Source organism: Stomoxys calcitrans, chromosome 1 (assembly GCF_963082655.1).
Source record: "Stomoxys calcitrans chromosome 1, idStoCalc2.1, whole genome shotgun sequence".
Classification (NCBI taxonomy): domain Eukaryota; kingdom Metazoa; phylum Arthropoda; class Insecta; order Diptera; family Muscidae; genus Stomoxys; species Stomoxys calcitrans.
The window spans coordinates 183,592,781-183,606,282 of record NC_081552.1 but is presented as its reverse complement, the minus strand read 5'-3'; the positions used below and the strand labels follow the sequence as shown (position 1 = coordinate 183,606,282).

Below are 13,502 nucleotides of genomic sequence, written 5' to 3'. Positions count from 1 at the left end.
TGACATGGTCGGTAAATATGGCCGATTTAGGGGTGTGATTGGGGTGGTCGCCCAAACACTAAGCCCGGAAAATATATCAGCAACGTGCTCTATTTTCATGTATCTATATATCATTTATTTGAACCCCATATTGCCATTGCCCTCAAAATTCGATATCAAATTCGTTTTCAAATTTCAATTAAACTCCTTATTGCAAGTCAGCAAATATGTCCGGTTTGGGGTATTGGCCCTAAAAACTATAAATATTTAGTTCCACTCTCTTTACGACCCAAATTGTCTTGGTGAGCAAATACGTCCTATTTGGGGGTTGTTACGGTGGTGGGACGTCCCCTTGACAGTTGGTCCCTAATGTTGATATCAGATACGTGGTCTACTCCCAAATACCTTTAATTTGAGCCCCATATTTCCTTAATCGGCAAACGTGACCGCCTTGGGGGGGGGGGGGGGGGTGTTTTGGGGGATGGGCGGCCACTCAGTGAGTTGGCCTTTAAAATATATATCGGTTTCGTGTTCCACTTTAAAAACCCTCTTATTTGAGCCTCATATTGCAAAAGTTAGCAAATACTTCCTATTTGGGTGGTGTAGTGGCCCCATACACACTTTTCCCAAATATTGATATCAGATTCGTGCATTACTCCCCAAGACCTTTCATTTGAGTCCCATATGTCTGCGGTCGTAAATTTGTCCCCTTTAGGGATTGTTTTTGGGGAGAGGCGGCTCCCCAAACACTTGGTCCCATATTTGGATATCAGATTCTATTGTAATTCTACACTTAAATACCTTTTATTTAAGCCCCATATTCCCATGGTCAGTAAATAAGTCCTATTTGGGGAAGGGATCCAAGGGTGGTGGGGAAGGGGAAGGGTGGTGTTGTGGGGGTCGTGTGGTGTTGGCCCCATAGACACTTTTTCCGAATATTGATATCAGATTTGTGCTTTACTCCCAAATACCTTTCATTTGAGCCCCATGTGGCTATGGTCGTAAATGTGTCCCCTTTGGGGGAGGTTTTTGGGAAGAGGCGGCCCCCCCAAACACTTGGTCTCATATTTGGATATCAGATTCTAATTCTACACTCAAATACCTTTTATTTAAGCCCCATATTCCCATGTTCAGTAAATAAGTCCTGTTTGGGGGTGTTTTGGGAAAGGGGTGGACCCCCAGAAACGTGGTCCCACATTTGGATATCAGATTCGTTTTCTGCTCGCAAATACCTTTCATTTGAGTCCCATATTGCCATGGTCGGTAGATATGTCCGATTTAGGGGTGTTTTGGGGGTTGGGGTGGTCCCCCAAGCACTTAGTTCGACAATTGGATATCAGATACGTTTTCTTATCCTAAATTTCATTTGAGTCCCATATTGTCGTAATTGGTCTAAATATATGTCTGGTAGGTTTTAGGGTGGGGCGGTCCCCCTAGGTACCCCATCCGAAATTTGGATAACAGATTTTTATTTTTAGGGTACAATATGAGAGCACACAAAAATTCGCTTAAATCGCACCAGCCATCTCCGAGATCTGGCATTTCTGAAAATTAGGGTAAGGGGAAGGGTCCGCCCCCCCTTCAGATATCAAAAAATGTAGTACCCTATTTTCACCACGGGGTCATTATGCACCATCTGTGAAAATTTCAAGAAAATCGGTTCAGCCGTTTCTGAGTCTATAAGGAACACACAAACATACAAAGAAACAAACAAATACAAATTGATTTTTATACCCTCCACCATAGGATGGGGGGTATACTAATTTCGTCATTCTGTTTGTAACTACTCGAAATATTCGTTTGAGACCCCATAAAGTATATATATTCTTGATCGTCGCGACATTTTATGTCGATCTAGCCATGTCCGTCGGTGTGTCCGTCCGTCCGTCCGCCTGTCTGTCGAAAGCACGCTAACTTCCGAAGGAGTGAGCCTCTAGAGTGCGCAGTTCTTATCCGATTGGAATGAAATTTTGCACGACGTGTTTTGTTATGATATCCAACAAGTGTGCCAAGTATAGTTCAAATCGGTCCAGAACCTGATACAGCTGTCATATAAACCGATTTTGGGTCTTGACTTCTTGAGCCTCTAGAGGGCGCAATTCTTATCCGATTTGAACGAATTTTTGCACGAAGTATTTTATTATGATATCAACAACTGTGCCAAGTATGGTTCAAATCGGTTCATAACCTGATATAGCTGCCATATAAACCGATCTTGGGTCTTGACTTCTTGAGCCTCTAGAGTGCGCAATTCTTATCCGATTGGAATGAAATTTTGCACGACGTGTTTTGTTATGATATCCAACAAGTGTGCCAAGTATAGTTCAAATCGGTCCAGAACCTGATACAGCTGTCATATAAACCGATCTTGGGTCTTGACTTCTTGAGCCTCTAGAGGGCGCAATTCTTATCCGATTTGAACGAATTTTTGCACGAAGTATTTTATTATGATATCAACAACTGTGCCAAGTATGGTTCAAATCGGTTCATAACCTGATATAGCTGCCATATAAACCGATCTTGGGTCTTGACTTCTTGAGCCTCTAGAGTGCGCAATTCTTATCCGATTGGAATGAAATTTTGCACGACGTGTTTTGTTATGATATCCAACAAGTGTGCCAAGTATAGTTCAAATCGGTCCAGAACCTGATACAGCTGTCATATAAACCGATCTTGGGTCTTGACTTCTTGAGCCTCTAGAGGGCGCAATTCTTATCCGATTTGAACGAATTTTTGCACGAAGTATTTTATTATGATATCAACAACTGTGCCAAGTATGGTTCAAATCGGTTCATAACCTGATATAGCTGCCATATAAACAGATCTGGGGTCTTGACTTCTTGAGCTTCAAGAAGGCGCAATTCCTATCCGATTTGGCTGAAATTTTGCATGACATATTTTATTCTTACTTTAACAACTATGTCAAATAAAGTTCAAATCGGTTCATAACCTGATGTAGCTACCATATAAACCGATCTGGGATCTTGACTTCTTGAGCCTCTAGAGATCGCAATTATTATCCGATAAAATTTTGTACGACGGATCCTCTCATGACCCTCAACATGCGTGTTTATTATGGTCTGAATCGGTCTATAGCCCGATACATCTCCCATATAAATCGATCTCTCTATTTTACTTCTTGAGCCCCCAAAGGGTGCAATTCTTATTCGAATTGGCTGACTTTTTACACAGGTCTCCAACATATAATTTAATTGTGGTCCAAACCGGATCATATCTTGATATCGCTCTAATAGCGGAGCAAATCTTTTCTTATATCCTTTTTTTGACTAAGAAGAGATGCCGGGAAAATAACTCGACAAATGCGATCCATGGTGGAGGGTATATAAGATGTTCATGCCAAGTTCGCACTCTACTCTTAAATACCTTTCATTTGATACCCATATTGTACCAATCGGTAAACATGTCCGTTCGGGTGATTTTTGGGTTTGGGCATTCCCCCAAGCTATTTGACCCCAAAAATTTATACCATTTTAGTGCTTATACCACTTAGTGTTAAGATGGCATACAACATTTCGCTAAATCGGTGCACCACTCTCCGAGATCTGGTGTTTTTGAAAATGGTGGTAAGGTGCCCGTTCAGGTAAAGTCCGTTCAGATTTGGATATAGCTCCCATATAAACCGATCTCCCGATTTGACGTGTAGAGCCCCTGGAAGCCGCAATTTTCGTTTGATTTGGCTTAAATTTTCCGTTACGACTTCTAACAACTGTACCAATTACGGTCCAAATCGGTCAATAACCTGATATAGCTCCATATAAACCGATCCCTCGATTGGATTTCTTGAGCCCCTGGAAGCCACAATTTTTTTCCGATTTGGCTGGAATTTTGCATGCGGTGTTCTGTCATGACTTCCAACTGTGAGAAACTGTGCCAAATACGGTCCAATCAGTCTATTACCTGTTGTCGCTCTTATGCAACCCGGTCTCTCGATCATCCTTCTTTGGTCCCTACAAGCTTTAATTTTTGCTGGTTTGAGAGAAGTTTGATATGTAGAATAAAAATATGCCCTTCAACTAAATTTGTTTGTTAAAGCTTTGTTTTTGTTTTAGCTGAATCCATGGTAGTGGATTCCCAAGATTCGGCCCGGCCGAATGAACTTACTTATTGAGAATTCGTCAAGCTCTTTCGTCAGAATTTTAAATTATTCAAATCGGCTACGTAGATCAAAAGTTATAGCACCTTGAAGGTTGAAAAGGGGAAAGTGGTCAACTTTGTCACCATTAAAGATATAGACAAACAACACAATATGTTTGTCCATGTCCTTACTTGACTTACTTTAATTGGCTATGACAGAACATTTGTTCCACTAGAAGAACGTAAAATAGCATCCCAAGTGCCTCGATTTTCTGCGCTCATTCTAAAATCTCTGACACCCGGTTTCGAGGTATCTCCTGCCACTTGATCTTTCTATCGGACTTTTCGTCTTCCCGGTTTGCGTGTACCACCGTGTTTGCCTTCAAAAGACTTCTTTGATAGAGCTTCTTCATCCATTATGACGACATGATCTAACCAAAGCGGCCGTTGTATTTTAATGCGTGTAACTATGCTATCGTCGTCATACAGCTCGTGGTTCATACGTCGCTTATATTCTACTCTAAAGCAAACTGATCCATATATTTTATGAAGAAATCCATCTCAAATACTCCAATCATTGCCTCATCTGCTTTCGCAAGTACCCATGCCATAGAACCATATAACAACACGGGTAGTATCTCTGTATAGCGTAATCTTCGTCTGTCGAGAGGTGGCCATGTTTCTAAACTGCTTACTTAGTCCAAAGTAGCACCTGATTGCCAGTATTATACTTCGCTTTATCTGAAGACTGGTGTCATTCGTTTCGGTTACGGCGGTGCCGAGGTAGATAAAGTTACTGACTATCTCTTTTCTTTCTCCATTTTCTTTATCTGCTCGGTTGTACAAGGCGTTTTGGGAGTTGATACCATCCATTGCGTCGTATCTCCATTTACTGCCAAACTCATTTTCACTGGCTCTCCTTTGATTTCAGGGGCTGTAGTTACTAGTTCCGGTGACCGACCTATGATGTCGATGTCGTCGGCATAGGCGAGTAGCATCTCGTATAATCTTCTCCAGCAGGATATTAAAGAGATCACACGATAGGCTGTGTCCTTGTCTGAAACCTCGTTTGGTATTGAATGGTTCGGAGAGATTCTTTTCTATTCTTACTGAGGAACGCGCATCAGCAAGTGCCATCCTGCAGAGTCTTATTAATTTTTCTGGAATACCTAACTCAGACATGGCTTGAAATACCTTCGAAAGTAAAGAGTTATCGAAAGCGGCTTTGTTGTCAACAAAAAGATGGTAGGTGTTGATTTGTCCTTCTCGGGTCTTTTCAAGGATTTGGCGCAGTGTGAATATTGATAGGGCCTCATTGACTTTAGATTTTAATCTTTCACACAGTACGCTCGAGAGTATCTTGTATGCGATGGGGAGGAGACTTATTCCTCTGTAGTTGGCACATTCCGGCTTGTCTCCTTTCTTGTGTATGAGACATAGTGACCTGAGGTTCCAATCATCGAGTATGCGTTTTTCTAGCCAGATTGCGCAGATAAGCTGATGCATACGCCTTATTGGCGTGTCGTCTCCTGTCTGCCCATGTCCTCCTCTAAAAATGTCTTGAACATTTTATACCGCTCCGATCAACAGATAAAAAGTTGTGTACTTATTTCCAATTTTTGCGCCATTTGGCCTACTGTGCGGTGCGACCATGACTGACCCGAAGAGATGCGCCAGTCTGTTAAATCCCCAAATTATTGAGCATCCAGAGAGTAAAAAGGCTGGGAGGTGAGCCAATCCTCAAACCCGTAGTCTCCAAGTCGATGGACAGCCGTTACAATTTACCGTGGACGAAGTTACTTCTGTCATCCGTGGGGCCAAATCATCAAAGGCGTTCGGCCCCGACGGAATCTCTACACTGAAACTGCAAAATCTGAATCTAGCTGAAGTCGAGTACCTTTCAACTGTCTTTAAGCACTCTTACTGAAACCGATTTCTGGAGGATGGGCAAAATGGTCCCGCTGCTGAAGCCCAGAAAAGACCCGAGTAAAGGAGAGTCGTACTTACCGATCTCCCTTCTCTCATCAGTAGCCAAAACGCCTGAGAGACAAGTCCTCCCGTGCATAGTTGGAGAATTTCCATACGCCGAGCTTCAGCATGGATTTCGAAGCATCACATTTGCCTTGGCTTAGCACATGCCATCTGATAGTCCGGACCTCTTAGCCCTGGATCTATCGAAAGCATTAGACACGGTCAGCCATGCCAAACTATTTGCAGACATCGTCACCAATACCTCCCTTCATTCAGGTTAAAAACGCTAAGTTGCGAATTATCTGCATGGTCGCCTGTCATTTGTGGAAATTAGGAATAAGAAGTCAAAACCCCTAGAATGAAACAGGGAGTTCCCCAAGGCGGGGTGATATATCCGGCACTGTTAAACCTCTACCCGTCCTCGGTAAGGTCAGAAACAGAACAAGTAAAAGCATGCTTAGTTTGGCCGGGCCGAATCTTGAGTACCCACCACCATGGATTCCGCTAAAAATGTACCCTTATTAACTGAGTTTGTATTTGAATTATTTTGGTCTCAGAAATTCATAGGGGGATATCGGTACTCAGAGTGGCCTATATCACTATATTGACTGATTAGTATAAAACTTGGAACCGATGTTGTAAGTCATAACTTAAGTCTTTGTTCCAAATTTCAAAATTGTGGCTTCTAGGGCTCAAGAAGTCAAATCCGGGCATCGGTTTATATGGGGGTTATATCTGTTTATAGACCGATTTGGATCATACTTGGCACAGATGTCGGAAATCATAATTTAAATCCTTGTTCCAAATTTTTGTTCCAAATAAGATGGGAATTAATGCTTCTAGGGGCTCAAGATGTCAAATCGGGGGATTGCTTTATATGGGGGCTATACCCAAACCTACGACCTACATTAATAAAAAGTATCTATGCAAAATTTCAAGTCCCTAGCTTTGCGCGTTCGAACGCTATCGTGATTTCAACAGATGGACGGGCGGTCATGGCTTGATCGACTTAGAATGTCGAGACGATCCGGAACATATGTAATTTTTGGGCCCGCAGATCAATATTTCGAAGTATTACAAACGAAATGACTAGATTAGTATACCCCAAACCTATGGTGGTGGGTATTAAAAAGGTTCTCAAAACACTTGCCCGAAGCACTTGTGGTGCTGACAAAGAAACCTTGCTGACAATGTGGTCACTGTGTCATGCAGTGGAATAATATTGGGTTGCCCAAAAAGTAATTGCGGATTTTTCATATAGTCGGCGTTGACAAATTTTTTCACAGCTTGTGACTCTGTAATTGCATTCTTTCTTCTGTCAGTTATCAGCTGTTACTTTAAGCTTGCTTTAGAAAAAAAGTGTAAAAAAAGTATATTTGATTAAAGTTCATTCTAAGTTTTATAAAAAATGCATTTACTTTCTTCTAAAAAATCCGCAATTACTTTTTGGCAACCCAATATTTAGATCTGTCAGAAAGCCTTTCTTCGAACTGCGACAGGCCGTCTCCTCAGTTATCACGTGTTATTGCAAAGACATAACTACGTGCTGTCTAAGCTATACCTTCTGAGCTTTTATCCCAGGGACTATACAAATCATCATCTTGTGTAGAGGTATCCACCGAACGTAAAGCCTTAGGGTGGATCTGCATGATCTAAAGGGTGATTTTTTTGAGGTTAGGATTTTCATGCATTAGTATTTGACAGATCACGTGGGATTTCAGACATGGTGTCAAAGAGAAAGATGCTCAGTATGCTTTGACATTTCATCATGAATAGACTTACTAACGAGCAACGCTTGCAAATCATTGAATTTTATTACCAAAATCAGTGTTCGGTTCGAAATGTGTTCATTCACCGTTCAGCGATGAGGCTCATTACTGGTTGAATGGCTACGTAAATAAGCAAAATTGCCGCATTTGGAGTGAAGAGCAACCAGAAGCCGTTCAAGAACTGCCCATGCATCCCGAAAAATGCACTGTTTGGTGTGGTTTGTACGCTGGTGGAATCATTGGACCGTATTTTTTCAAAGATGCTGTTGAACGCAACGTTACGGTGAATGAACACATTTCGAACCGAACACTGATTTTGGTAATAAAATTCAATGATTTGCAAGCGTTGCTCGTTAGTAAGTCTATTCATGATGAAATGTCAAAGCATACTGAGCATCTTTCTCTTCGACACCATGTCTGAAATCCCACGTGATCTGTCAAATATTAATGCATGAAAATCCTAACCTCAAAAAAATCACCCTTTACAAGAGAGAACCTCTACATCAAGCGGGCAACATTCATGCAACCGCGGTAGCAGATGCGGTGAATAACCACCGGGTGAATGTTGTTCTTGGAGAACGACAGACCTGAGTGCCTGCTGTTGTTCTTGGAGAACGACAGCCCTGAGTATCTAAGGAAATTGACCTCCTCCGATAACCGGAATGGTTCTGGCCCAATTGCGATCCGGTAGGTAAAGCCGCCTCAACTCCTACAGAGCAAGGATTGATTCCAAAGTGCATTATGTGTGTCCCGATTGTGAGCTGGTCGTGTGGACGACACACGTGCGTCACACTTACAGTCATTTACAGTCCTCCATGAAGCTTAGTACCTGTTTTGACTGGTTTTCATCCGTAGGATACTGTCTAGCATCTCCATTGGGAGAGGGCTGGCTTAGTCTTCGCATAGCGGGGAGTTATTTTTCAGCGTTTTAGCAGTATTGTGCCCTTCAGGAGACCTGTTTCTCTTTCCAGCTTCGCTAGAAGTGATTGGAATTCCAATTCTATCCCTACGAACATTCTACACTTTCGCCGATTACTCTGTAGGAACATACTTTTCACTTTCCTTTGTCGTGCCTCGCATTGCTTTCTGACTTTTTCGTTGACACTGTCGCTGTCTTAGTTTGAATTAAAAACACCACCTTTACTCACAGGCAGGGGAAGAACTGCGCATCCAACTGGATTTTCCGCCTCTTCCTCATTCGTTAGTCTGACGACTGGTTGTGCACTTGCAGTATAACTCTCGACCACAGGTTCAAGGCACTTACACCTGTAGGAGGGTTGGACAAAGTGCTACAATCTGATGCCACCACCGCAGCTGTTAGAACTTTGGAGTCCATTTTAAGTCTAATACTGGTCTTTAGATCTTCCGCTCCACTGGAATAAGACGTAGATCATTCAACGCCTAGTAGATTATCCAATCGTAACTATCCTTGAAAGGCTTTAAAAATTCCTATTCCGAGATACAGATATTTTTTGAGGAGCGAAAATGAAAACATCTTCGCTACACTTAATGGCAACTTTAGTAGTGGTTGTAGAAATAGTCTGGAGCGGTTTAGGGTATAAATTAATCGATTTCGACCGACTTTTGCCTTTCCCTACTAAATTTTAAACGCAACTAATACGATTTTCCAATAAATGGCCACTTACTCAATTGAAATATTTCCAAATCCTTCATGACATCCGTGTCTTGTACCAATTGAAGCATTTTATAAAGACGTGGCTTCGAAAATGTAAAAAGCCAAAATTTACAAAATGATATGGCGATTTGAAAAAATATCAGAATAGCCTTAAACGACAATAGAAAAATTGAGACTGCTCGTTAGAAATTGAAAACGCTAGCAAGTTCAGCAGGAAAATTGAAACAACTTACTTCGATGTATACGTCAAATGTTTGATGGCGATATATCCAAGAGAATTTCACTTGACCAAACCATCCCACAATTGCCATAATCAATAAAATCAAACGAACCCTAAAACATTGAGTTTTTATTAATTAAAATTTTTTTCTAAGTATGGTCTGCTCCTTTACAATTTCCATGGATGCACCACTTTATTCGCATACAAGTCATGACAGTCACATGATTTGGCTACAAATTTCCAAGTTTTAAGAATTTTTCTACCTCTTTCACGCATGTCCTGCAATAGTGCATCCATGTTGGCTAACGTAGAAATGTTGACTACTTATTTTCCATAGGGTTGGCTAAATAGCAACGAAATTGTCGTATAAGGAAATATTTGCGGTCAGTGCTTTTATTCTCCCCCAATCCAAATTGATAACCGTTCATTTTTGCTGCGGTTAAAGCGTATTTACGAAGAATTGACCTCTACATTGAGGTTTATTACAAAGATAAAATACAATTAATAATTGAAAACAAGTAAAAAGTGCTAAGATCGGCCGGGCCGAATCTTGGTTACCCATCACCATGGATTCTGTTATTCTACATTACAAACTTCTGTCAAACCAGTACAAATTAAAGCTTCTGCGAACCGAACAGGGAGCTATATCAGGTTATAGACTGATGTTGGCTGTACTTTTCAGCCAAACCAGACAAACATTGCGGCTTCCGGGGTTTCAAGAAGTCAAATCGGGGAATTGGTTTTTATGGGAGATGTACTCAAATCTGAACCTATATGGCCCATTTGCAATCCCCAACAACCTACATCTATATTGAGTATCTGTGCACAATTTCAAGCGGCTAGCTTTACGCGTTTGACCGCTATTGTGATTCCGACAGAAGAACGGACAGAAGGACATGCCTAAGTCGATCTCCCGATTTGACTTCTTGAGCCCCTGAAAGCCGCAATTTTTGTGCGATTTGGCTGTAATTTTGCACATAGTATTCTGTTATGACTTTCAACAACTGTGTCTAGTGCATGTCTATAGCCTGATATAGCTACCATATAAAACGATTTGACTTCTTTATCCCTTACAACCCGCAATTTTGTCCCGTTTGGCTGAGCTCCCATATAAGCCGGTCTCTCGATTATCCTTGTTCGGTTCCTAGAAGCATTAATTTTTGCTGGTTTGTCAGAAGTTTGGTATACAGAATAAAATTATACCCTTTAACTAAATCAAGTTTGTATAAATTTTTAGCAGAATCCATGGTGGTAGGTTTCCAAGATTCGGCCCGGCCGAACTTGTTTTTACTTGTTTTTTATATGCACTCCACCATAGGATGGGGGTATATTAATTTCGTCATTATGTTTGTAACTACTCGAAATATTCGTTTGAGACCCCATAAAGTGTATATATTATTGATCGTGATGACATTTTAAGTCGAACCAGCCATGTCCGTCCGTCCGTCTGTCTGTCGAAAGCACGCTAATTTCCGTAGGAGTAAAGCTAGCAGCTTCAAATTCTGCACAAATATTTACTTTTTATTTGTGTAGGTCGGTTGGTATTGTAAATGGGCCATATCGGCCCATGTTTTGATACAGCAGCCATATAAACCAATCTTGGGTCTTGACTTCATGAGCCTCTAAACGGCGCAATTCTTATCTGATTGGAATGAAATTTTGCACGACGTGTTTCGTTATGACATACGTGTTTGTTATGAGATGTTTTGTTATGAGATACTGCGCCAAGTATGGTTCAAATCGGTTCATTACCTGATATAGCTGTCATATAAACAGATCTGGGGACTTGACTTCTTGAGCTTCTAGAGGGCGCAATTTCTATCCGATTTGGATGAAATTTTGCAAGACGTATTTTATTCTTACTTTTAACAACTGTGTCAAATAAGGTTCAAATCGGTTCATAAACTGATATAGCTGCCATATAAACCGATCTGGGATCTTGATTTCTTGAGCCTCTAGAGGTCGCAATTATTATCCGATTTGCCTGAAATTTTGTACGACGGATCCTCTCATGACTATTAACATACGTGTTTATTGTGGTTTGAATCTGTCCATAGCCCGATACAGCTCCCATATAAATCGATCTCTCTATTTTACTTCTTGAGCCCCCAAAGGGTGCAATTCTTATTCGAATTGGCTGACTTTTTACACAGGATCATATCTTGAGCAAATCTTTTCTTATATCCTTTTTTTGCCTAAGAAGAGATGCCGGGAAAAGAACTCGACAAATGCGATCCATGGTGGAGGGTATATAAAAGTCGGCCCAGCCGAATTTAGCGCGCTCTTACTTGTTTTTATTTTAATTTCTCCCACTGTACGACAACAGTTAGACCCCATTCGACTTAGACCCAGATCCCCTTGGACACACCCCACCTTGGTCTCATAGTTCCCGGATCTGGATATTTAACAGAACCAAGCAAACGAAAAATGCACTCAATTTGCTACTACAACAACAATAACAACTTCTTTAAATCAATTCCCAATCGCTCCACTTGTCGATGGAGCGCCCATACAGACCGGCCCAACTGATTTTAATGAGATATGGTTATTTTGATTAGATTTAAAGATAATTTTGAGAAACAACATCTTTGTTCAAAAAAAACAAATATGAAAGTTGTTAATTTTCCTGCAACAATTTATTTTTAATCTCTAAGACCCAAAGAACAAATTTTTTGTTGAAAGACACTCTTTGCCAACATATAACAACAACAACAATATAGCAAGGCAAAAAACAGTCTAACCAGCCAACACATGTGCTTTGCTTCGGGTGGTGGTGTTTTTGTTTTCTTTTCGTTTTTTTTCGGTTCGCGCTGATTTGTCTCGTTCGTTTTACTACTGCTCTCGGGTTTAGCTCTGTTACTTTCTACTATTGCCCTTAAAAACCATTTTGATCATTTTGGTGCCGCAGAGTATTGAACTCATAATCTCATATTTGGTAGTCTTACACGCATCCTCTAGCCTACCGACATCATCTTCTTCTAGCCTACCGACATCATCTTCTATGAAGAAATAAATCAATAATTACTGCTGCACAGTAATAAGCATTCAGCAAAATCGGATAGGAATTACGCCCTCTAAAGGCTCAAGAAGTAAAATAGGGAGATCGATTTATATGGGAGCTGTATCAGGCTATAGACCGAATCGGAACGCATTTGACACGTACGTAGGAGGTTAAGGCCGAAGCCGTTGTTCAAAATTTCAGCCAAATTGGATAGTAATTGCGTCCTCTAGAGGCTCAAAAAGTCAAGACCCCAGAGCGGTTTATATGACAGCTATATCAGGTTATGGACCGATTTCTACCACACTTAGCACAGTTGTTGGAAGTCATACCGAAACACGTCATGCCAATTTTCAGCCAAATCGAATAAGAATTGCATCCTCTAGAGGCTCAAGAAGTCAAGACCCAAGATCGGTTTATATGGCAGCTATATCAAAACATGAACCGATATGGCCCATTTACAATCCCAACCGACCTACACTTATAAGAAGTATTTGTGCAAAATTTCAAGCGGCTAGCTTTACTCCTTCGAAAGTAAGCGTGCTTTCGATAGACAGACGGACAGACGGACGGAAATGGCTAGTTCGACTTAAAATGTCATGTCGACCAAGAATATACATACTTTATGGGGTCTTAGATGAATATTTCGAGAAGTTACAAACAGAATGACGTAATTAGTATACCCCCATCCTATGGTAGATGGTATAAAAAGGTTAAAACCCCTCTACAAAATTTTTTTCAGAATACGAAATTTATATATTTTTCTCAGCGAAATCGGCTTACAAATGCGCCTTTTATGGGGCCAAGACTTTAAATAGAGAGATCGGTCTATAT

General features: G+C 41.0%; 1 protein-coding gene across 1 annotated transcript in view; it reads right to left on the bottom strand.

Annotated features, from left to right (window-relative positions):
- Nucleotides 1–13,502, bottom strand: part of LOC106095024 (odorant receptor 63a) — a 62,228-nt gene that overhangs the window by 16,802 nt on the left and 31,924 nt on the right. Inside the window, exon 9 of the mRNA XM_059361159.1 lies at nucleotides 9,461–9,533. Coding sequence (XP_059217142.1) covers nucleotides 9,461–9,533 — 73 coding nt within the window. The remainder of the gene's footprint in view (nucleotides 1–9,460; nucleotides 9,534–13,502) is intronic.